Source organism: Tiliqua scincoides, chromosome 4 (genome assembly GCF_035046505.1).
Source record: "Tiliqua scincoides isolate rTilSci1 chromosome 4, rTilSci1.hap2, whole genome shotgun sequence".
Classification (NCBI taxonomy): Eukaryota; Metazoa; Chordata; class Lepidosauria; order Squamata; family Scincidae; genus Tiliqua; species Tiliqua scincoides.
In genome coordinates, this window is record NC_089824.1 from 166,457,506 (window position 1) to 166,480,867 (window position 23,362).

Here is a 23,362-nt window from a genome sequence, read left to right on the forward strand (position 1 = left end):
TTGCAGACTGTTGCCCTGGGTGTGGGGCTGGGGAAATCCACCACTGCATAATGGGATATCTTCTGTCAGCCACCTGCAGGACTTCACAAAGGCCTCAGGCACATGCCAATTTGACAAGAGCAGCACAAGGGGCTTCAATCTGAAGCAATGAGAAGCTTCTTGGGGTTAGCCACAGGGCATCTTTCCATGCCCAGAGCAGCTCTGAGGGTGGCTGGTACTGTGGCACACCACATCAAGGCGTAGGACTGGAGGGCAAAATACCTTTCCTGGGAGTGGCCAAGACTGGAGAGCTGCCTGGCACCACAGCAACTCTTTTGAGGGGCAGCTTTTGGAAGGGTTCCCAGCCATACACCGACCCACTCAGGGCCTGTCTGTGAGCCAGAGAAAGCCGCTCTCAGACCCACAAAGAAGACTGCCCCACCCACAGCTGTGGGAGAGGCATGTGCCACCCATGGAACTCCTGTGGGGTGACACACTGGAGGCTCTCCTCAGCCTGGAGCCGCGGCCAGGGCAGGAAGCGTGCGCTTCCTTCTGGGCGGGCGCGGCCTCCCCACTCCCCTTCCTGCAGGCGGGCTGGTGTCAGGCGGCCTCTCGTGCCCACGGCGCGCTCCTCCGCGGGGCGGCGAGCTCGAGGACTGGCTCCTCCTCAGTGAGGCGGCTCGCAGTCTGCCCGGCGCGGCCAATCGCTGGCACCGGAGCGCTCGGGGCCGTCCCCTTTAACTCTGGGGTGACTCCGAAGCGGGTCCGCGGAGAAGGAAGTGGCCGAGCGCCTCGCGGGCAGGCACGTCTCCGGTTTTGCCTCAGCGCTGCGGGCGGGTAAGTGCGTCCGGGGTGGGCTCCGCGCCGCCCTCAGGAGCTGCGGGGGGAGTCAGCGCGGCGGTGGCGCTGCCGCCCGCCACGCCCTGTCGGGCCCCGCTTCAGCTTCCTCAGCCGGGCCCGGCGCGCCGCCGCCGCCGCCAAGCGAGCGGGGCCTCTCCCCGCGCGCTTGAGGAAGGCCCGGTGGGCGCGCCGAGCTGGAGGTTGTCGGAGCCGGGCCCGGAGCGCCTTCCCGCGGGCGGTGCCAGGCGCTGCCGCCGCGGGGCTGAGACGAGCCGGAGGGAACACGCGAAGGCAGCGCGGCCGCTCAACACCGGGAACAGGTTGGAAAGGCGCCTGGTGCCGCCGCGTCTTCTGAGGGACGCTCCCCTTCTCCGCCCAGTCTCTGCAGGAGAAGGGCTCGGCTGGGGCCAGCTTGCTCTCCCTCCTTCTGTGCCTTGGCGGAGGGCTGGCAGGCAGAAGTGCCACAGGTGGGGCTTCTCTGTGCTGAGAAAAGCCCCACATGTGCACAGCAGGAGTGGCCAAACTGTGGCCGTGGAGCCCCGTGCGGTGCTTTGACACACAGGTGGGTCCTCCGCATCCCCTGGTTTGGCATCACTGATTTGGCATCCAGTGGTTTGGCTCACCACTAACAGCAGGGCCCACCTTCAAATGCCTTGTATGAAGGGGGCAAAAAAAGCACCAAAGTCCAGCTTCCCACCTTCATGCTGTGCAATAATTACAATTTCATTCCATTAGATTCCATTCCCCCCCCCCCCATGAATGAGGTATAGTGTCTACCAGGAGTGTCAGACATGACCCCGGGGCCCAGATGCAGCCTGCTGAAGCTTTTCATCTGACCCTTGAGCTCTCAGCTGCTGAACAGTGCTGAGGTGGCGCTGCTGAAAGGAGGACCGCATGATAATTGGGCTTTCCCTTATGTTGCAGTATGATCAAGATTTGCATATTTTCTCTTTTGTCATTTGCAGCTAATGAGTTCCTAAGTGAGAAAGTGTTTATTTGTGGTTATGACATCACTTCCTGCCTAATGACATCATCTCCAACCCTCAGCAGGCATCATGAATGCTATTCTGCCCACTGTACAAAACGGGTTTGACGCCACAGGTCTATACCAATGCATTCTGGGGGCGACAGTGGGGGAACAAGAAACCTGGAAGTGGGTCTTTAAAACTATTTTTCCACTGGTTTGGTATCCATTGATTTTTTTTTAATCCACTGGGGATTCTAGAATAGAATCCCAGTGGACAATGAGGCACAACCTCTCGGAAATATGTTGACTGAGCTCCTTTTTTTGCATCACATCACAATTAATATAAAAAGCAAATAAGAAACTTTCAAGCTTTGTAATTATTTACCAGGTGTAAACTGAGAGTTTACTAGATTTGTACATAAGTTTAATGTTCGTGAGTAAATGTATTTAACAATTTAAATGCTTCTTATATATTGGGGCTCTAAAACATCTCTCTTGCGACTCTCAAAGATCTGACATTTATAGTATGTGGCTCTTGCATTAAGCAAGTTTGGCCACCTTGGCTATAGAGACACGGTAATAAAAAAAAAAACTTCGCTTACTGAATTTAGGATGTTAAAAGTTCAGAGCTCTGCAAGTGACAACCCTTGTGCTATAGACTTGATCTGGCTCCTGCCCTAGTGGGTGCTGGAGTTGAGTTTAGCCTGCAACAGATGACACATCTTTCTCTGCCCCCCTCCAACTCTGTGAGCTACCCTTTTCTAGAAAATTGTTCTCCAGAAATGATGGACCCCAAACTGCCAGGGGGTGGGCTTTAACTGTCAGAGAACCCAATCAGATTAGAAATCCTCACTCATCCATAATGATTTTGCTGCACTTCCAAACAACTGAGGGCCCAATCCTATCCAATTTTCCAGTGCTGGTGTAGTTGTGGCAGTGGGGTGTGCACTGTATCCTGTGGTGGAGGGGCAGTCACTGGGACCTTCTTAAGGTATGGGAACATGTGTTCCCTTACCATGAGGTTGCATTGTGGCTACACCGGAGTTGGAAAGTTGGATAGGATTGGGCCCTAAGTTGTTTTGTAGTGTCCCTTCTAACGTTCATTCATCTAACTCACCCTGTTCCCAAGGGCTTGTAGTAATGGGATTAGGGAGACTTTACTTGTGATTGAAATTAATGAGTTTGCTTTTAAATAGTTGTCAGTCAATCAACTTTACTCAATACAACACATGATGTCACCCAGCAGCTTGCCACCTTTAAATTCCATCTTGGGATCTGATCTACAGATAAAATCAGTACTGGAAAAATACATCCTAGATGCCAGCATCACACTTCTAGGAATATTAACACCTGTTGTGTTTAATATCACTTATTCTGAATTCTATGAATTTCATGACTCATTTTTGTTGTTGTTAATCAAAACTTATTTTAGGCATATTTCTTCCTTTTCCATAGTTTAGAGTTGCTCCTGACACATTTTAAATCCTGGATCCAAATTAGATGGTATTTGTACTTTGCCCTGTGACTCTTGTTTTGTTTTTTAACAAGAAGTCAGCTTCTGGAACAGAAAAATGTGGGGGAGGAGGCTGCTTAATTCCTTAGCCTTCTGGTAGTTTTTCTACCTAAGATCATACCTCTTTGGTTTCTAGATGCTGTTCCTCTCATCTTGGGACACAACACAATACTATCAGCTACTTTAAGATGAATTTAAAATATGGAACTAATTTAGCCTAAGCAGCAGTGAAGATGTTGGATCATTCCTGTGAGAATCTTCTCCCTGCTTGCCTTTAGCCATTTCCTCCCAAATGTGGAGACTTTACTGATTAATCTTGACCCAAAAACTCTTGCTTGCATTTTACCTACTTTCCTATGCCACCTTTTGCCCTGGAGCAGTGTGTGTGATATATGTACTTCTGGAACAGGTTTTTTGGGGGGCCATGCTGGACCAACACAACCCAGGTGAAAAAAGCAGGTCTAGAATTCTGTGTGGGAGGCATCTGAACCCAAATTGGAGGGAAGTTAGTTTTTAAGAGTTTTAATTATCACTTGGAAATCTTCCCTTTTATTAGCCTGCATTACCAGTCACATTAAACCTTTTGTGCTTGAAGTGCCACCATAAACTCCCTCTGACTTAAATGTGAAAGGGTACTTCCTAACCTGGATGCTGGCCATGTTGCCCTGAGACTAGTGTTAGATCGAGTCTCAGGGATATCTTTCTCACTGCCATTTTATTCACTGTCCTCCAATAAAACTGTCAGTTTCTTTAAATGAGTAAATTAGTATTTAATCTGTGCTGTTCTCCAAACATGTCATTTCAAAGGGAAAATAAAAGCAACTATTACCACCACCTAGCAGCAGCAACAGTAGAGATAGAGAGAAGTGATGAACAAGTGAAGTTTTCCTAGCACCAGTGAAATTGACGGAGCTTTCATCCACTCTTCTGTATAGAGAGGAGAAGCTAAAATGTGAAAAAGTTCAAAATTGTATACAATTCTGTGGAGGAAACAATGGGAGGTGGAAAACTAAAAACGTGCTACAGATAGAATGCACATATTCATGGACGATGGAAAAAAATCAGAAAAATTGAAATGCTATTGCTGCACCTATAGGAAGATGAGTTTATAATTAATTACAAAACTGGATAGATGCACACTTAAAACTACTGCATATTTCTGTTTTTCCACACAAACAGCAGGAGTAAGGAAGTCATTTACGTTGCATGTGTGGATTCTGTCGGAGATACTGTTTGTAATTGGATGGGATCTGTCTCAAGAGCCATGCCATAATAAGCCAGGATTCTGGAAAATGAGAGTGGGTGCTGTCTGCATCTAAAACTGGTACCTAGAAGAACCATGGCAGCTTGGGCATGCTAGCAAGCAGTACTGAAAATGAATAATTGTTTAGTCAATCTGCCCTAGAGCAGAGAGCCCAATGGTGACCAGACCATTGCATCAAAGGCTGTGGTCCTAGGAACATGGGTCTGCTTTACTTGCTCTGAAGCTGTCATGGATATGACATTGTGGTTTTTATCATCTGATTTCCATGTAGTAGCTGGCCCTCTGCATGCTATAGCTATGGTTCAATTCAGCCATGATTCAAGTAGGTATTAATAAAAATAATAATAATAAAACTTTATTTTTATCCCGCCCTTCTCCCTAACGGGACCCAGGGCGGCTAACAACATATTAAAAAACAGATTTTAAAAAACATTAATACATAGCAGATAAAAACATTTAAAAACACATTACAGAGGCCATAAAAACAGTAGTCAGATTAAAAGACAGAATAAAAGAGCAAGTCACCGAGGAATCAAGCCTGTAAAAAACTAAAAGATGTATAAAAATGTTAAGAAGGCCAGAAATCAGAAGGCTTGTTTAAACAACAGTGTTTTCAGGCCTCGCCGAAAACTCTCAAGAGAGGGAGCCATTCTCAAATCAAGGGGAAGGGAGTTCCATAATGTTGGTGCCACTACCGAGAAGGCCCTATTTCTTGCAGCCGCCCCCCGGACCTCCTTGGGTGGCGGCACTTGCAAAAAGGCCTTCTCTGATGACCTGAGATGGCGAGCCGGATTGTACGGAAGTAGGCGGTCTCTAAGATATCCTGGCCCAGAGCAGTATAGGGCTTTAAAGGTCAAAACCAGCACCTTGAATTGGGCCCGGAAACGAATGGGCAGCCAATATTGCCGACATAGCACCTAAACTAGGTGCATAATTTATTAGGTGGCAGCCATTGTGTTTCTGCTACACAGGTGTGCTACTTGTACTTGGAGCACTATCAACCTTCCCCTGCCTCTTTCCTTTCCCCAGTATCACTGAACCAAGATGCCTATGTATAGATTTATTTTCAAAACTCTCAAGAATTTTATTTCAGGCTTGACAGCACCTCTGTTGCTGTGAAAGTTTCTCTTTAGGGCAGGCAGGATTCCTGTCTAGACCAAATCTAGATTATCACTTGGGGAACACATGCAACTCTTACTGACACAGTCTCCATGAATTCCAGTTGGGAAGTAATGGGGAGATACAGCTACATGTGGCTGCCATACTGAGGTGGAAAGCTAATGTAGGCTGCTAACAACATATATCATGAGTTGAAAGATACTTTCTTGGCTTCTGCCAGAAGGACCAATACCACTTGGTTCTGTTTATGGTTGGAAGTCTGCCCTGATATTGACTGCTAGGAATCTTGCCATATGTATGATTTTGAAATCTTTCAGTGGATTGTGAACAGGAAAGGGTAGATTACTAAAAGACTATAAATATTAACCAGAAATTATAATATCCAGTCTGCAGAGGGAAAGCAAGTCCTCACGTCTGAAAATGGTAAAAGGAATAAGATTTTCTCTCTATATCAGCGGTTCTCAAACTGTGGGTCTGGGACCCACCAGTGGGTCATGACCCAATTTTTGAACAGTCATGAAATTGACAGGGCAGATTAGGCTATGTGCATCAGGGGTTAAACAAACTGCTATTTGTTGGGGGGTGCTCTGCTGCCCAATCACCATTCTAGCCACACCCCTTGGCATTTATAAATCAGGCAGCAGGTCCTAGGGCCTCTACAGTTTGGCAACCGCTGCTCTATATGAATTTAACTGGAGGCTGAATGTTGGCCATGTTGGGAGCTGTTGCTGAGTTACACAGTCTGGGAAAGAATGGGGTTGCCATATGTGCTTTGAGATCAGGTATAGAAGAATTGTTAAGACAAATAGGGGTGATGGGAGGCCTGTATGTGAAACTGGAATCTCTGAAAGGTTTCTTCAGTCTTGGGAATGGTGTTTGTTGTTTCCTTAGGAAAGGGATTTTTTTGAACCCAGTTCCTCAGCCTTTCGGTCCAAATGGTTTTTTTTTTTTAAAAAGAAAATTCTTCAAAATCCAGACTATCCTGTCAGTATGTGTAGTGGAGTTATAAGGTTAACTAAAGTTCTGTGCAGACACTGCAACCTTGTACTGTGAGCATGGGGAAGGAGAGCATACTGGCAAGTCCCATCCACATATCGTTGTCACTGCATACAAATGCAGGAATTGCATAAGGTGGGGCTTCTCAGGATGCTTTCTCCACATCCTACCATGTATGTATCATACACAGTTGTAATGTTTGCACAGGGCTTATGTAGCACTAACATCTTAAGGCCCAACTGAGCATCTGCAACACTAACATCTTAAGGCCCAACTGAGCATCTGGAACAGAGAACTGGATTCCATTTATTTCTACCTTGCAACCTCAGGGCCTTCCAGGAGGCCTTTTTATGATGATCTGTTTTCGTTTTGCATACAAGCATAGTCAGTCCTGTTACCTAGTTTAAGGCTAGGAAGTTCTGCTGCCTTCTGTAGTCACTTTCTTCAACCTGTTTGGATCTCTAAGGTAGTTTTACATTCACAGCCTGCAACACATCTGTGAGCCAGGGTAATCCCTGGCCTTGTTTCTGACAGCTGTCTTGCACTGAAAGAGAGGTAACATCCCATCGGATGTATATTTGGAACAGAGTAGCGAGCATAGAATAGTTCAGTGGAAATCCAGTCTCTCTTGCAACCAGGATAGTGATTGGAGTGTAGAGTGAGGACTTGGGTTTGGCATCTTCCTGTTTGGAAGTGTTGCTCGCCATTTCAGCACTGCTTGTTCTCTATTACCCTGCTTGTCTTGGGTAGCCCCTTTTGGCTGGCCAGGGTTTGAAACATTCTAATCTCCTCCCCCATCTCTATGCATCAATATGCTATTGAGAGATTCTTCCCTGCTCCCATGTGGGTGGCAGTACCAGGCACAACACATCTATGCAAGCCACTCATGTGGGTGCACAGCTTTGTGCTCTTCGGAATGTCTGTGGGTTGGAGATGCATCAGTACTAGGAGCCTAATGTATCTACTATAGCAGAGGTTCTTAACCTTTTGTGCCTCATGCAGTCCCAGGAGAATTTTGAACTGCACATGTCCTAATTTTTATTTGTTCAATTTACATTATTATTTGCAATTTTCCTGAAATTGTATTGAACATAATTCTAAAAACTGAAACCATAAAAACATTAAATTTCAATCATTTAAAAAAGTGTATCAAAGCAAAAAAAATTTCTTGATTCTGGGAGTACCTCATGTACTTTCTGAATCCCCTTTAGGAGTGCAGACCTCACAGGTTAAGAACCCCTGTGCTACAATAATTCTAGAATCCTGCTTGCAAAGGTTATAGCAGTAAAAGTTGCAACTGGGCCTAATCCCTCTTTGTGCGCCTAACAAATCTTTCCATGAATGCATGATGTGTAATGCTGCCTGGACAGATTCCTACTAATGTATAGAACCTTGACTATTTGCATATGTTGGGGAGGGATGACTTTCAATTTCCTGGTTACTACCCTGATCCTTCTTCTTGGATTACTGTAAAACCAACATGCTGGTTTTCATGCCATCTCACTTGCTGAAGGGTTGTTAGGAGACTTGATTTACTGAGACGAGGTGATCTCTCCATTAAATCATTTATTTCCTTGAGGCAAAGGCTGTGGGTCAATTTTAACACTTCTTCTGGTAACCTGCCAGAAAGTGACTGGGGAAGATTCTTGTGCTGCCTTTCCTGTCTAACCTGTCTGAGAGCTTAGAAAGTTTTTGGGACCAGGAGTGAATGGTCCTAGACATGGGAATGGGCTCCTGGGATTGTCTCAAGTCTCCGTTACACTTCCCTGTCAATCTGAGTGACTGTAAGGCACAGTTGCCCCACAGGCTAGCATGTGAGGCAGGGCTGCTGTGTGGGATAGTGCTGAGCTGAATTTCCTCCTATTTTCAAACCAGCTGAGCAAGTTGGGTCCATATAGAATGGAGCAAGGACAGCAATTTCTGTGTTTCTGTGCAGTGCTGATTTGGCAAGAAAGCAGCCTGAGCTTCATGTTTTGGTTATATGTCTGCTGTGTGAAATGCCTCTCTGAAACCTTGTTTGAACTCATCCTCTATCTCAGTGTTTCTTAAACTGTGGGTTGGGATGCACTAGATGGGTCGTGAGCCAATGTCTGGTGGGTCTCCATTCATTTCAATATTTTGTTTTTAATATATTAGATTTGATGCTATCATGGTCTATGACTGCATTTGGGGAAATGTTGCAGATCAGTACTTTTAACAAGCTACTATGTATAGTCTTTTAACAGTGATAGTCAGTGGGACTTAACTCCTGGGTAAGTGTGGGTAGGATTGTTAAAAATTTTCCTGCTTGATGATGTCGCTTCTGGTCATGTCATCACTTCTGGTGAGTCCTGACAGATTCTCATTCTAAAAAGTGGGTCCTGGTGTTAAATGTGTGAAAACCACTGCTCTATACTCTTCAACACCTTGCTGTTGGAGCATCTTGCCAACTATCACGTTCAAGGCAGGAAAAAACGGATCATATTGGCTGGTCATACAACTTTGCTATTTGTGCTGCAAATGCTACAAATACAAATTTGTAGCTATTTGTGCTGCAAATGTTGTGTGTGTGTGTGTTCTCCCTCACCTCAAATACAAAAGCTGATTGGGTGTGTACTTTCCTAGCTTCTCTTAAAGGAGCCAGGAAACTGCAACTTGTTGCCACCAGCCTCTTGTCATGATGAGATTGCCACTTCCTTTTTCCTGGTCTTGGGCTTTCTCTGGTTCTGTATAGGCAGGTAGAGAGAAGGATTGTTAGCAACTGGCTACTTCCTCCCTTTTCATTGGTTGACCTGGGAAAAGGTAGTTTGCTGCCACTACTCAAAGCTAGAGAGCCAAGCAGAAGAAAGAATCTGAGAGGGAGGTTCTCCCAAGCCTAAACAGGGAACCGTAAAATCTGTGGAGTTTCCATAAAATCAAACAGTATCAGAATGTGGATGGTCTGGGAGACATGGCAATATGCACCCTTCTAAGGGAACTGAGTCAAGGCAGATAAAACAGTAAAAGTACAAGAAGTTTATTAAATGGCTGAAAAATATCAAAGGAGTGGAAAGAAAAATGCAAGGAGAAAAAAAGTCACTGATAATTCAGCAAAAAGAGAAAAAATGGTAAGTGGCAAAAGTTGGTAAGGATGTTAAAAGGCAACCAGCAAAATAATAATAAATAATTAAAAAAAAACACAAAACAAAACCCAATGCAACTTTTCTGGATACTTTTCCTACCTACTTACTTAGTGTTGGTCCATGCACCCACTCTTAAAAAGACAGGTAGGTGACTGAAGCATGTTGGCATCCTTCAGTCTCAGTAGACTATGGTATTATGCTCTGAATATTGGTTCTGGAACAGAGTGTCCTCTCCAGTGTGCGAAGCCTGGGTAAAGTAGATATGGAGGATAGACTGTTACCCCTGCAGCAAATCACCTCTCTCCACGTCGCTGAAATGGTCCAATTCCATTGGACAGAAGCCAATACGGTTGGTTCCAGCAGCATTGCAGGAGTTGCCAGAACGTGACTGTGTTCAGCCATGAACTGCCTCAGGGACTCCGGTTCCGGATTTTGTCTTGAGGTTGACTCCTGAAGCCTTTTCCATAACTGGATGTAGCCCCAAGGCAGTGGAGGTTTAGGATCAGAGTTTTCCTTCTCTCAGATGAGCTGCCATCCCAGGCTAACGAGTCCCATCTACCTGGTGGCTGTTTAGTCGCTGTTTATATGACTGAAGCATATACTTCCAATTTTGGACTTGGATAAATGTGCAAAGGAGGGGGGTGCATGTACACTTTTTATAACCTATAGGTATTGCACAGGTGAAACCTGGTTATTGTGAGGGAGGTCACCTGAGCTCTTGACTTTCCCACTTCTGGAAATCATGTGGGCATCACAGTCCAGTGAACTGTCACAAAACCAGATCCTTTGTTTGCTAGTACAGTACAAAGATGATGTTCAAAACAAAAAGCAGGGCAGAAATGCCTGCTGTCTTTGATTGAGCAGCACCTTCAGGATGCTGGTTTGAAGAAGCCTTGGAAGTGACAGAAATGGAGGAAAAGTTGGGATTTATCACCATAAAATCCTTCTCATTTTCTGAGAAGTTCTACACTCCAAGAACCACATCCTGGGACTTATTTTACTGAGTAGCTAGCTTTTCCATTAGTCATATTCTGCTTGTTAGTGTGTGTGTGTGTGTGTGTGTGTGTGTGTGTGTGTGAGAATTGCCACCTTTCTCAGTGTTTTAGGAGATTATTTTTCAGGAATTGATTTGTGATTTTTCTTTGATCCTGTTTCTGAGGTAGCTTTCTTAATACCGTGTTTGTTTTTTTAAAATTTCCTGCAGCATTTGCTTTATTAAGGTTTATTATTATTTTTGGTTAGTACAGGGTTCTTGGTATTTAACACAGCCCTGGAAAAAGAAAAGATATCCAGCCATAGCTACTACCCTCATATTGTCTACAGGAGTAGGGCTGTAGTTCTACAGAAAAACTCATCAAATGAGGTTTTGTAGGAGTTTATTCAGCCATGAAGGGAAAAGTGCTTCATTATATCCTTCCTATTTATTTAATAAAAAATGATTACTCTTTTATGAATAACCCCTTTTGGTATGCTTCTTTTGGGGTGTGGCTTTTCCTTGTATTGTTCTGCTTGAGTTCTTTAGGAGAGAAGCAACCTTTTGTATGTTCAAATTTGTATTCTTTTAAAAAAATGTTTTAAACTTTTTATGCTTATATGCATCGTGATTGGACCACAAGAATGCTCATAGTAAGAAAAAGTAATACCTTCAAAATGATTCAGAATTCACTTGTGTAGTTGTGCATAATCAAGATTTCTTCCTTTTGTAGTAAAATTGATTTTTTTTGTTTTAATTAAAGCATGTATTATTTGAAAGAGCATGGTTGATTACAAATACTCCTTCCCTTCCTTCCTTGCTCTTCTATTAGCTGTCTAAAGAAAAATTTAGAGTTGAGGAAAACATGAATTATGCTGTTGATGCCAGTAATGAAGCTTTCTATTGGAAGCCTTTAAAATCTCTGGCTAGGTTGCAGCTTCACTGATCTTGCTTTAATTGAATAGGAATGGGTGAATTGTTCTGTGAAGATCATTTAGGTCAGTGTGCTTCCTTGGTGTAAAGCAACTGTCTGTATGCCATAGATAGAGGTGGGTGGAAATGGTTTTTCCCCCCCACAGATTTTGGTGTTTTCCAAAGTTAGAAGTGCAGAAAGCAGTATTACGTTTTTATTCCAAGGGTGCATTTTTATTTTATTAATTATAAATTATAATCACTTTAAAAGTGTCCTAGGTAGGTGGTATAGTGTCGGCAGATGCAGCCACATGCATGTAGAGGTGTTAGAGAACTTTTATTTTTAATTTTTTTAAGTTTCACAGATTTTGTGTTCTTTGTTTTTTACAAAAATGAGAAGTGCAGAAAGCAGTGTTTTGTACTCTTATGAAAAAACCCACCTCTAGCCATAGGAACCTGTAACTATTCAGCAGACTACCTGAAAAACAAGGCTCTTGCTAAGGAAAGGAAAGGAATCAGCTCTGCTTTCTTCAGCTTTTGAGAGATCTGGCTGGTGGCTTAGGGCCCAATCCCATCCAGTTTTCCAATGTTGATGTAGCTGCAGTGCAGTCTCTTGGTAAGGGGTCAAGTGTTCTCTTATTGTGAGGAGGTCTCCATGACTGTTCCCTCGCCACAAGATGCAGTGCACATCCTGTTGCCATGGCTGCACTGGTGCTGGAAATTTGGATAGGATTTGGCCCTTAGACATCTGATCCAGTAATCGTTCTTGCTGTCTTTGAATCTACTATAGCAGTGGTTCTCACACATTTAGCACTGGGACCCACTTTTTAGATTGAGAATTTGTCAGGACCCACCAGAAGTGATGTCATGACCGGAAGTGACATCATCAAGCAGGAACATTTCTTACAATCCTAGGCTGCAATCCTACCCATACTTATCCAGGAGTAAGACCCATTTACTATCATTGTTAAAAGAATATACATAGTAGCTTGTTAAAAGTACAGGTCTGTAACATTTCCCCAAATGCAGTCACATACTGTGATAGCATCAAGTCTAATATATTAAAAATAAAATGCTCACGGCCCACCTAGTAGGTCTTGACCCACAGTTTGAGAAACACTATGCTTTAAGGAAGATAATTTTGTGGTTTTGTGCATGTAGTTGTGCCTGATACTTCATAAAATGGTGAAACAGCTGTGATACTCCTAGCCTGATATGTGAGTTCAGCAAGAACCTTCTCTTACTAAACACCACAGTGTTGTCCCTGGTGATATCAGATAACCATCTTGGGATTTAGGAGCCAAACTTGTAATGAGGACTAGAAGCTTTAACCAGCAAAAAGAGGATGCTCTGTATCAGGGGTGTCAAACATAAGGCCCCGGGGGCCGGATGTGCCCTGCAGAAGCTTTTTATCTGGCCCTTGGGCTCTCAGATGCTGTGCAGTGCTGAGGTAATGCTGAAAGCGTTGCCCGCATGATAATTGGGCTCTCCCATATGTTGAAATATGATCAAGATTTGCCTATTTTCTCTTCTGTCATTTGCAGCTAATGTGTTCCTAAGTGAGAAAAAAGTGCTTATTTCTGGTTATGACATTTAATGACATCATTTCCTGCCTAATGACATCACTTCTGGCCCTCAGCAGGCACCATAAATGCCATTTGGCCTGCTGTATTAAACGAGTTGGACACCCCTGCTCTATATTATAGTGTTTCTCAAACTGTGGGTCGGGACCCACTAGGGGTCGCAAACCAATTTCAGGTGGGTTTCCTTATTTTCCTTCCTTATTCCTTATTCATTTCCTTATTTTATTTTTAATATATTAAACTTGATGCAGCCATGGTATGTGACTACATTTGGGGAAATGTTACAGACTTGTACTTTGAACAGGCTACTAAGTATATTCTTTTATCAGTGATGGTCAATGGGACTTACTCCTGGGTAAGTGTAGGTAGGATTATAACCTAGGACTGTTACAAATTTTCCTGCTTGATGATGTCACTTTTGGTCATGACATCACTTCCAGTGGGTCCTGACAGATTCTTATTCTAAAAAGTGGGTCTCAGTGCTAAAAGTGTGAGAACCACTGCTCTATAAATCAGCACAATGAAGCAATGACTTGGAAGAGCATGGCAAGGAGAGCTACTGTATTGGACTTGGCCTCTCCTTTACTTTACCTCTTGTGGTCTGTCAATTATGCCAGAAAGACAATCCCCCCTAATCTAAGCCTCCAGGGCGGGTTTGTCCTGAACTTGCTGGTGAGTGAACGGTTTGAGGAGGGTGTGTCCCTCTTCTTGGGCTGATGGTGACTAATCTAGGGCTGGGCAAAGTGCTAGTTAATGCTTCCTGGCAGTTTTCACCAAGCTAAGAAAGATACAGTACATTGCAGTTCAAATACTTTGTGCTTAGCATACCTGGCCATTTCGTTTTAGAAGAGCACATGGTTTGTACAGAGCGCATCAGTGATCCAGTTTTGTTTCCCAACTTGGGAGGTGTGGATGAAACTGCCCACAGGGCTGTGTGTTTTACAGGAGGTAGTGGTGACTGGTCTTGTGACCGTAATAAAGTTTTTCTTCTTCTCCTTCAGGAGGTAGTGCTTGGCTGAACAATCTTTTCCGCTACTATGGAAAACTGTGCCTTTTTCTGATTAGCTTTTATGGGTTGTTCAGATGGATGAAAAGCCACAACATCCCAGAGATCGTGCTGTCTGGTAGAGGAAAGTATTTAGGACTTTCCTTTCAGGCTCTTTCTGTCTTCCTAGCTGACCATAGCAGGACGGGAATTGACTGTATTCTATATCAAAATAGTTAATAGCACTGTGGTTGGGAATGGGAAGTGCTGCAAAGGTGCACTCTGAATAGACTTGAGCTGAAATAGATGGTCATAATCCTATGGCCTCACACACTCTGTCTCTTCCTCTACAGAACAGCCACCAGTATTGCTGCCATGGACTCGCTGGTGACCATGTACCAAGACTTCATGAAGGGAGCAGGTGAGCTTTGCTTGTTCTGCTAGAAGCTTAAATGGCGGAAACTTTGCCTACTATTTCTATTGGCTCACCCATGGGAGACTGCCTCATGATTGGTATTTTCTCTCCCTCTTCTATTGCAATATGCGGGATCGCAGTGCTACCTAGACATTGAAACTTATACAACTCCAGGTGTATGGGTTTCATTGGATAATGAAACGGGAAATATTTGTGGACCACCATATGTGCCTCTGAATAATCTCTTTTTTTCCTCTTCAGACCCCCGGATTGCCTCATATCCACTGATGGGCACACCTTGGCTCATGACTGGTATCTTGATAAGCTATGTGTACTTTGTATTGTCTCTGGGGCCACGGCTTATGGCCAACCGGAAGCCTATGAACCTAAAAAAATTCATGGTTGTCTATAACTTCTCCATGGTAGCGTTATCAGTCTACATGGTCTATGAGGTGAGCCTTCCCTTGTTCGGTTAAATGCAGCTGGCTTTGATGTGAGCAAAACTATTTGTGGAACTTCTCTTTTGACACTTTTAAGAACTCAGAAGAGTTCAGGGAGCATGTAAAGCTTTGTGGGTGCAATAAGATCTATTGAATTTTGATTAATCAACAGGTAGGGGTTGTACTAAAAGTACTTTAGACTATAGAAAAGCCACCCCATCTATAATCCTTTCTATATCTCTACTTATACTTTGCTCTTGGATATCCTCTGAGATTTGCAGTGCACCCTAGATTTAAACCATCTTTAATAAACTTCCAGAAATGATTCCACAACTTTCTTAGCAATTTGTTATGCCCAACTTCTCTAGGTTATGAAGAATTGCCTAACAGTACAGGTTAATAGCAGCAGGTAGAGAAGAAACTTTTTCTTCCCATATGGGTATGAAATACATGTCTCTGTGTAAAGGTCATTTGCATCTCTTTTTCCCACTGCTCTCTGCAGAATACTCATAAAAATGAGAAGATGAGAAAGTTGTTTGTGCTTAATCTTTCACAGTTTTTCTAGAATGTTTGAAATTGTCTTAAAGTTCCCAATCAGGATGGTCCAACATGCTGCTCACAGGCCATATGCCGTCCATGAGGTGGGCTCCGCCCCCCAGGCAGCTGCATTGTTGCTTTGCTCATCATCTGCTGGAGCAGGGTGGGACATGCTGGGGGAGGTCTTGCGAGGCCTCCTGGCCTCATGAGACCTCTCTTGCCCAGCATGCCCTGTCCTCAAGCAGACAGCAAGCAAAGGTGCAGCGTCTTTGCTCATTGTCTACTTGAGGACAAGGCATGCTGGGCCAGGGAGCTCGCATGAGGCTGGCCAGCCTTGCAAGACATCCTTCAGGCTGCCCCTTTCCCTTTCCCTCCAGCTGATGAGTGCAAAGGCGCTCTGCGCCTTCATGCTGTCAGCTGGAGGGAAGTGGGGCATGCTGGAAGCTTTTCAGTCCTCCTACCACACCATTCCATTTTCTCCTTTGGAGAAACCAGAATGGCGCAGCATTCCCCAGGAGTTTGGGAACTAGGGTAAGTCTTTGCAGGGGAGGGGCAAAGGCTTGCATTACAACAGCTAGATATGCAAGAGTGCCTCTCAGCTGAAAAGATATAAGCTGAAAGTTTTGGAAATTCTGAGATTGAAAAGACAAACATATACTATATTGGTGAGTGTGCAAAAATTGCACCACAGTGACTTAACTGCTCAAATTAGGGCAATGTAGAAGACACCTATATAGTAGAGGGGCTATATGTAACCACTGTGGTACATGTAGTGCGTGACTGGATTATTAGAAAGGAGTGGTGTTTGTTATTGTGAACAGAGGCGTGTGGTCTGATTGGTGCCTCCTTTTTGCAGTTCCTTATGGCAGCCTTGTTGAGTGGTTACACTTGGAGGTGTGACCCTGTGGACACATCTCTGAATCCAGCTGCCCTTCGAGTAAGTTCCCCACCCCCACCCCTGTTATCTTCTGCTCAAATATCTTGAGCAGTATCTTGGCTCCCTCATGGCCCTCTGTGCTTTGTTATTTTGAATATGAACACTGGTGACCTAGTGTTCAGTACAGTTCACAATTGTACAGGGTAGAAGTTCTTTCCAAGGGGAGATAAGTTGGATGGAAATGGGAGAAAAGGAAGGCAGTAGAGAGAGGGGATAAGGCCAAGAGTCAAATTTTTGCTCTTTCATTTTGTAGATGGTCCGTGTGGCCTGGATCTTCGTCTTTTCCAAGTTTATTGAACTGATGGACACGGTAAGTGACTCTAGGCCCCTTATGCTTGTGCCTCTTGGGTCATTCTTTGAGCATAGAAGCATACAGGTGCCTTTGTTCTAAATCACAAGATACAGATGGCTGCTGGGACTAAAGAAAGGTGACAGCAGAGTAGGATTGGCCAAACAACCCTATCAGTCATTCTGGCATGGATCCCTCTTACTAAATGTACGATGATGGTGGCCAAACTAGATGTTTGTGCAACTGCATACTTATCGTGTTTGCCTGTAAAGTAAAGGTGGAGCTTTTAAAAGAATGGCATAGGGAAGGGAAGAGAATCAAACCTCACCATTACCATGCTCCTCTGCTTTTAAGCAGGTCCAATATGGCAAAGGGTTAAATTATTTTTATTTAGGTTAGCCTTCTCATCATAATTTGTTACTCTTCCTTTTCTTCAGTTTGAGTCATGGTCTACTCTTGATTTTTTTAAAAATGTTTTGTTGTATTTCATGCTGATATCTGTAATTTATGTTTATGGTGTTTTAACTTATGATTTGTGCCACCATGAACACCTGTTTTTTTTTTGGAGGGGGGAGGTGGGAGGATGGGATGTTAAAATTCTTAAATAGAAAAGATACTGCAAGCAAGCCATTCAGGGACAAAACTTCTTAAATATTCAAGCATATCAAGGTGGAGCAGGTCTTGCACCCCTCCCCCACATGCTTCTTTTTGGTGTAAACAGACTTCTTGAAAGGCCAATGGGGCAAGCACATGTTGTACCCTAAGCTTTATATTCCAAAGCCCACTAACACAATACTGTATAGAGATGTCCTAGATATTGCAGGATAGACTTTTGTTTCTATGCCCCTCCTATCCCCTAGGTATCCTTTTAAATGTCAAATTTATGTAGTAGACATTTAAAAGGCTACTTAGGAGATAGTGTGAATGGCACCCACTTGAGTGCTACTTTTCTTCTTGACTTGCTGGGGTAGGGATAGCCAGGTAAAGGTGGCCCTGCAGCTGTGCCATTGGATAAAACCAGAAACTCTTAATGAAACCCATCTCTCACTCTGTACTTTACTTCCAGGTGATCTTTGTCCTAAGAAAGAAGAATGAGCAGGTGACCTTCCTGCATTTGTTCCATCATTCAGTGCTGCCCTGGAGCTGGTGGTGGGGTGCCACATTTGGTCCAGGTGAGATCTAGGGGGAAAGCTGGACTCTGATGGGGCTTGGCATAGTTATGGGCTCTGAATTATGAGATATGAGGAACTATGACCCATAACCCAATTTCAGGTGTGTGTCTTTCTTACAAAGTCTTAGTTGTAAGCACATGCAAAGTGTGCTCATACATTCTGTCTCTCTTCATGCTGTGGCTTCATGTTGTCCATGCCTCCTTATTGTCCAATTCCAGTGTTTACTAATTGTAGATATCTCTCTAGAATCCCCTTGAGAGGGCCCAAAATTATCCTCCCCATCTATGTATTACCCCCTGCAAGCCAACGTATGCTGTATAACTGTGGGCGCAGTCCTAATCAACTTTCCAGCACTGGCATAACTGTGCCAGTGGGGCATGTGTTGCATCCTGCAGTTGGGTGGCAGTCACAGAGGCCTCCTCAAGGTAAGGCAGTGTTTGTTCCTTTACCTCAGAGTTGCATTTCCCTTACCTTGGTGCTAGAAAGTTGGTTAGGATTACACCCTATGAGAGCAGTAGTTCCAAATGATACAGGTGAGCAAGCCATATGCTGCAGAAATTGGCCCAAACTGTCTCGCTTGATCTGGGGAAAAATTCCCAATCTCAAGTATGGCAATGATTTAAAACTTGGATGTGGGCAAAACCTGTACTGTATTCCCTCAAAGCCAGACATTGAGTCATCAGTACATCCCTTATGTCAGTGTGGCCTATCAGAGCCTAAAGGATCCTACTGTTACCTTGGATGACTCCATGAGTGAAGTGGGGAGAGTCCAATATATGCTGAGAAGAGCATGCATTGAACCCTCCCCAAGCTCATAAGTCTCTAGGTGCTAACAACTACCTGATGACATCAAAGTGACTAGCTGAGATTACCACCGCCGCCACCACCCCCGCCATGCATCTGTAGAGCAGAGTGGCTTCAGACAGGATCTGAATGGATCCAACATTCTTTCTCCCCCCAAAATCTGGATAATGCAACCTGCTAGTATAGTTCAGTGCCACAATTATACCTCTGTACTATCTCCTTGTAATGATGCCTGAGGCAATCAAAATATAACTTCCCCTTCTCTTACAATTGAAAACACTTTAGATAATAAAGTGGGGAAATAATGGCCAAATGTGTTTGTGACAAACATCTCTCCAAACAATGCAACATATGTACAAATATTTGTATAGCATTTATAAATGGTTGCTGGCAAAATACAGTACCTGATTAAAATATTTGCTCTAAAATCTTTTGATGTTAGGCCACTATGTTGTTGGTAATGTACATGTGTGCCATGAAATGCTTAGGAGTATGTTTCTACATTAATATCTAATGTTTTCTGCTTATATTAGCATTGATTGAATAAACTTTTGTATGTTTTGTAGTATACAAACATTTTGACAGTTTATAAACCCGATTTTATATCATAGTCCCTGATATCTAAGACAAATTCCTCTTCTGTTTTTGCTACATATGACTGGGCTGTGTTCTGACTGTGTTTTTAATCCCTGTGTTGCCGCATAGGAGGAATGGGTACATTCCATGCTATGGTGAACTGTGTAGTGCATGTGGTGATGTACTTCTACTATGGGCTGTCAGCTGCAGGGCCTGCCTTCCAAAAGTATCTATGGTGGAAGAAGCACATAACTGCCGTTCAGTTGGTAAGTAATGAAAAGCCAGAACCAGGCCAATCATGCCAGCTGACTGAATGGAACAAATCAATTGAGCTATTGGTTTGCCACAGTTCTGGGTTTTTTGGAACTAGTTTTTAATTTTGGCTAGTGATGCCGAGACTGGCAGGCCTAATTCTGAAATTTGTTGCCTGTGCTAGATTTGTCTGTTCTCCTAACTGTTCCCACCCTCTGAACCTACTTCCCCTAATTCTTCCCATCTTCTTTTGTGGGTGGAAAATGGGATACTGATGTCTCTTACCTCCATAACTCTTTCCCTGCCTCTGCTTCCAGCTGCAGTTTGTGGTCGTCTCCATCCACATCTCCCAGTACTACTTCATGCCCACCTGCAATTACCAGTTCCCCATCTTCGTCCACCTCATCTGGATTTACGGCGTCATCTTCTTCATACTCTTCTCCAACTTCTGGTACCAGTCGTACACCAAAGGCAAGCGTCTGCCCAAGGTTAGGGCACAGTCCCAGCACAACAGCTTCCATGAGAATGGTGCCATTGCTAACGGCAAACCCAAAGCCAACTAGGGGCATGGGCCCTAGGTGTCTTGGACCGACTGGCCTACATTTGGGCCTATGAGCCAGACCAAGTGCCTACAGACTGTTGTCTTGCAGTTCCAAGCCACTTTCCCAACTGTCCTACATCCTCATTGCCTGGCCTTCAGCTGTTCAGGGGAGAGAGGCTGCCTGGGCTATCGGTGCTGGATCCAGCCCAATGTTTCCAAAGTGCCTGTGTCTGCCCTGGGCTGGATTCCTTCCAGAGCTGGACCAAAGCAGAATCCCGACCTCTATAGCTACCAGATGGTGCACATCTATCCATTTAGTTCTAAATACGTCTTGTGACCAGGTGGGAATTTGTTCTTCTGCCCTCTCTACACTTGGGTTGCCCTCTATTCACTCTATACCCATTGGTGCCCTGCCATTCATACTTTGAGTGGCCCCTATTGCTCTGGGATATATATTCCTGCTCTATATGCAGGTGGGGTGCTATAGGTCAGGGATTTCCTTCCTGCTGCCTTGGCTGGCCTTGGTGTTCCTCTTTCCAGCTAACTCCCCAGGTTTGGTTGCTCTGATCCCAGGACCTTAGCAATAACTCTGGACTTCGCTCCCACTGGTTGATGACCACAGGCTCTTGCTGCACTGAGGCCCAGGGAAAAGAAATAGGACCCTGTTGTCCTGCTTGCATGCTGTTGCTCTGTGTGACTTTTTTTAATTATTGCATCTGCTCTAAGGAGCAGAGGTTCCCTGTATTCTAAACTTGGGGAGGACTCCTCAGGGGGAGGTGTCTCCCTCCTACCTGAGCTTCTCACTCACAGAAATAAATGGACCGGAAAAAAACAATGGTTCTTGTTTTTAACTTCAAGGCTCTGCACCTATGCTTAGTTGAGACTAGGTAAGAAACGGAGCAAACATTCCTGCAAGGCACTGATGATTATATTAACTGTCAAGCAGATGTCTGACTTTCAGTTCCAGCTGCTTCTGCTGCCCCTGGCATGCTGGCTAGTTGGAGCAGGTGAAAATTGCTGCAAATAGAGATCCAATTTCCATGAAGTATTGTTTTAGATTTGGTTTGCCCCAAGAACTCCCCATTTTGGCTTGCTCTAGGACATGTTACTTTTTTCTTGTGCCCCCCCACCAACATTCTAGTTCATCTATTGTCTAGTGCCAGACTTTATAAGGTTCCTGCTAGAGAACCCCAGGAATTGCAGTATAAACTTCTACTTTTGTTTTCTCAGTGTCTGCAGAGTAGCTCTGCTCAAATGCTCTGTGCTGCATTTGTTTTCTTTACACTCCTGCTTTTCTTCCCTGCTGCTCCAAGCAGGGCAGTGTGTATTCTCTTCTGTCCTTATATGGAAACTTTTTCTGGCCAATTACCTTCCTGTGTTAGTGGCTCCCATTCTTGCCCAAGTTCCAAATGCTGGTTCTGAGGAAGCTCTATCACTTGGTGCTGTTGGCCTGCAGCCTAGTTGAGTGTGGTAACGAAAGCTGCTGCATCTACTGCTCTCTTTTATGGGTGACATACAAAACAAATCTGACAAAATTAATCAGGCAAGTAATGAAATGGCAAATCCTACATCTGTGGCATTCCTGTGCCTTGAGTGCCAAATAGCTGCCAGTAGATCTTGCTGAATGGGATAAAGTAGGGCACTGTCAAACTCATATCCTGTTTCTAGAATAAACCTTCTGGAAGTTGGAAGCAATGTAAACACTTTAAACTGTGGTCTGCTTCAGTAGGAGACAAACAATCTGGGTTGTGTGCTGTAAACAAAGAACCAAGTGTTGTGTGCCATTGGAGAGGTATTTGTACCATTTGGTGCTATTTTGATAAACAGTTTAAGTGTTTGTAACACTTTAATATCTTAAATTTGACACCTGACCCTACTGTACTACTTTCCTACCCCTCAATCTGTATTTAAGATACCCTAAAGTAATGCTTATAGAGACCTTCAAAACTTACGCGCTTGTTTTGACTGAGAAACTTTGATGCAGGGGAAACTTAGGGGTACCACTCAAACAGTAAAACATCCTTGGTTTTTTTCCTGCTGTGTATGTCTGTTCTCCACATTTTTTGCTACATTAAAATCCAAGATCTGTAGCATGTGGGTGATAACTGACTTGTGAAGAGGCTTTACCAATATAACTCCCTCCTGAAACTGTTGTACCTGCTCCATTCAAAACAGCATTTCTTACCCATATGCTTAGGCAGGCTTCCCACAGAGCGAGCTCAGGGGTAAACCCCTTGTACTTTACCACAGGTGTGAGCAGCCTAGTTGCATGAGTTGTATAAATACCCTAGGTAAATTGGTCTCAGACTTTATACCATATTCTTTCAACTGCTTGTGTACTGTGTTAATAAGATGCAGGGTAAAGGTTGTAGCTGCCCTACTGGAAGTTATTGGCTGCAGCTTCTTAAATGCCTGTCTTGTGGATTTAGGCTGGCCAAGACTATGTAAAGCTTTGTTACAATAAGGCTATGTTTGACAGCATAGTCTCCATGCTGCTACCTGCATGGAAGTGTTCTCCAGGTAAGAAGTTCTATATAATTTAAGCCTTGTCAACGTAAAAACTACCAACTGTTTTATAGAAGTTTCAGTAATTAGTTATGGGAATAGTTCCAACCCTGCTGCAGTCTAGTGCTAGAACTTATAATTAAGGATGAGTAAGGCTGATTCTAGAATACAAAAGTAGTTATACAACAGGAAAAACTAGTGGGATTATAAGCCTGCTATGCCTTATACTAGAATTGGGAGAATTTTAGAAGTGATGTGTACATTAACAGTGCTACTGCTACTCTCAAAGCAATCATAGCACTACTAAGAACTATTTCTTCCTTTAGCAGTCGCTCCTAGCTCTAGGAAGAATCATATCCCCTAACATGTTAATATAAAGGAACTAAGCCATTAAAGAGACTATTTAGGGTGTAACCCAAAAGGCACAGCAATGGAATTTGCAAATATTTAAGGTAGTAGTACTTGATATTAAATGGCAAAAACTGCTATATAGCATTTATATTCAGCTTCCAGCAAAGCTGAGGGTTGACACTTATGCCCACAGTATATGAGCTAGAATTCTATACCACAAGTAGCCTGTTTATAGCACACAAGCTACCCCATAAGTTTCTTCCCTTATTGCAGTAGTTCCCAAACTTAATGTGTTCAAGGCACCTTTTTAT

The 23,362-nt window shown here is 43.9% G+C and overlaps 1 protein-coding gene across 3 annotated transcripts; it reads left to right on the forward strand.

Moving 5' to 3' along the window:
- Positions 1–620: 620 nt before the first annotated feature.
- ELOVL1 (ELOVL fatty acid elongase 1) lies at positions 621–22,229 on the forward strand. Of its 3 annotated transcripts, none has more exons than XM_066625092.1 (8): positions 621–816; positions 14,586–14,653; positions 14,909–15,099; positions 16,481–16,561; positions 16,815–16,871; positions 17,917–18,022; positions 19,532–19,668; positions 19,972–22,229. In XM_066625092.1, exons 2-8 carry the CDS (start codon positions 14,608–14,610, stop codon positions 20,215–20,217), a joined length of 864 nt encoding a protein of 287 aa, XP_066481189.1. In that variant the 5' UTR covers positions 621–816; positions 14,586–14,607; the 3' UTR covers positions 20,218–22,229. The 3 variants fall into 3 exon arrangements, with proteins under 3 accessions (XP_066481189.1, XP_066481190.1, XP_066481188.1); XM_066625093.1 differs by lacking the exon at positions 621–816 and adding an exon at positions 997–1,139; XM_066625091.1 differs by lacking the exons at positions 621–816; positions 14,586–14,653 and having other exon boundaries at positions 14,909–14,959.
- Positions 22,230–23,362: the final 1,133 nt, after the last annotated feature.

Excerpts from the sequence above, each read along its gene's own strand:
- ELOVL1 (XM_066625092.1), top strand. The coding sequence starts at position 14,608 with ATGGACTCGCTGGTGACCATGTACCAAGACTTCATGAAGGGAGCAG. Across the intron at positions 16,562-16,814 it reads TGAATCCAGCTGCCCTTCGA|ATGGTCCGTGTGGCCTGGAT; the intron begins GTAAGTTCCCCA and ends TTCATTTTGTAG. Across the intron at positions 19,669-19,971 it reads ACATAACTGCCGTTCAGTTG|CTGCAGTTTGTGGTCGTCTC; the intron begins GTAAGTAATGAA and ends CTCTGCTTCCAG.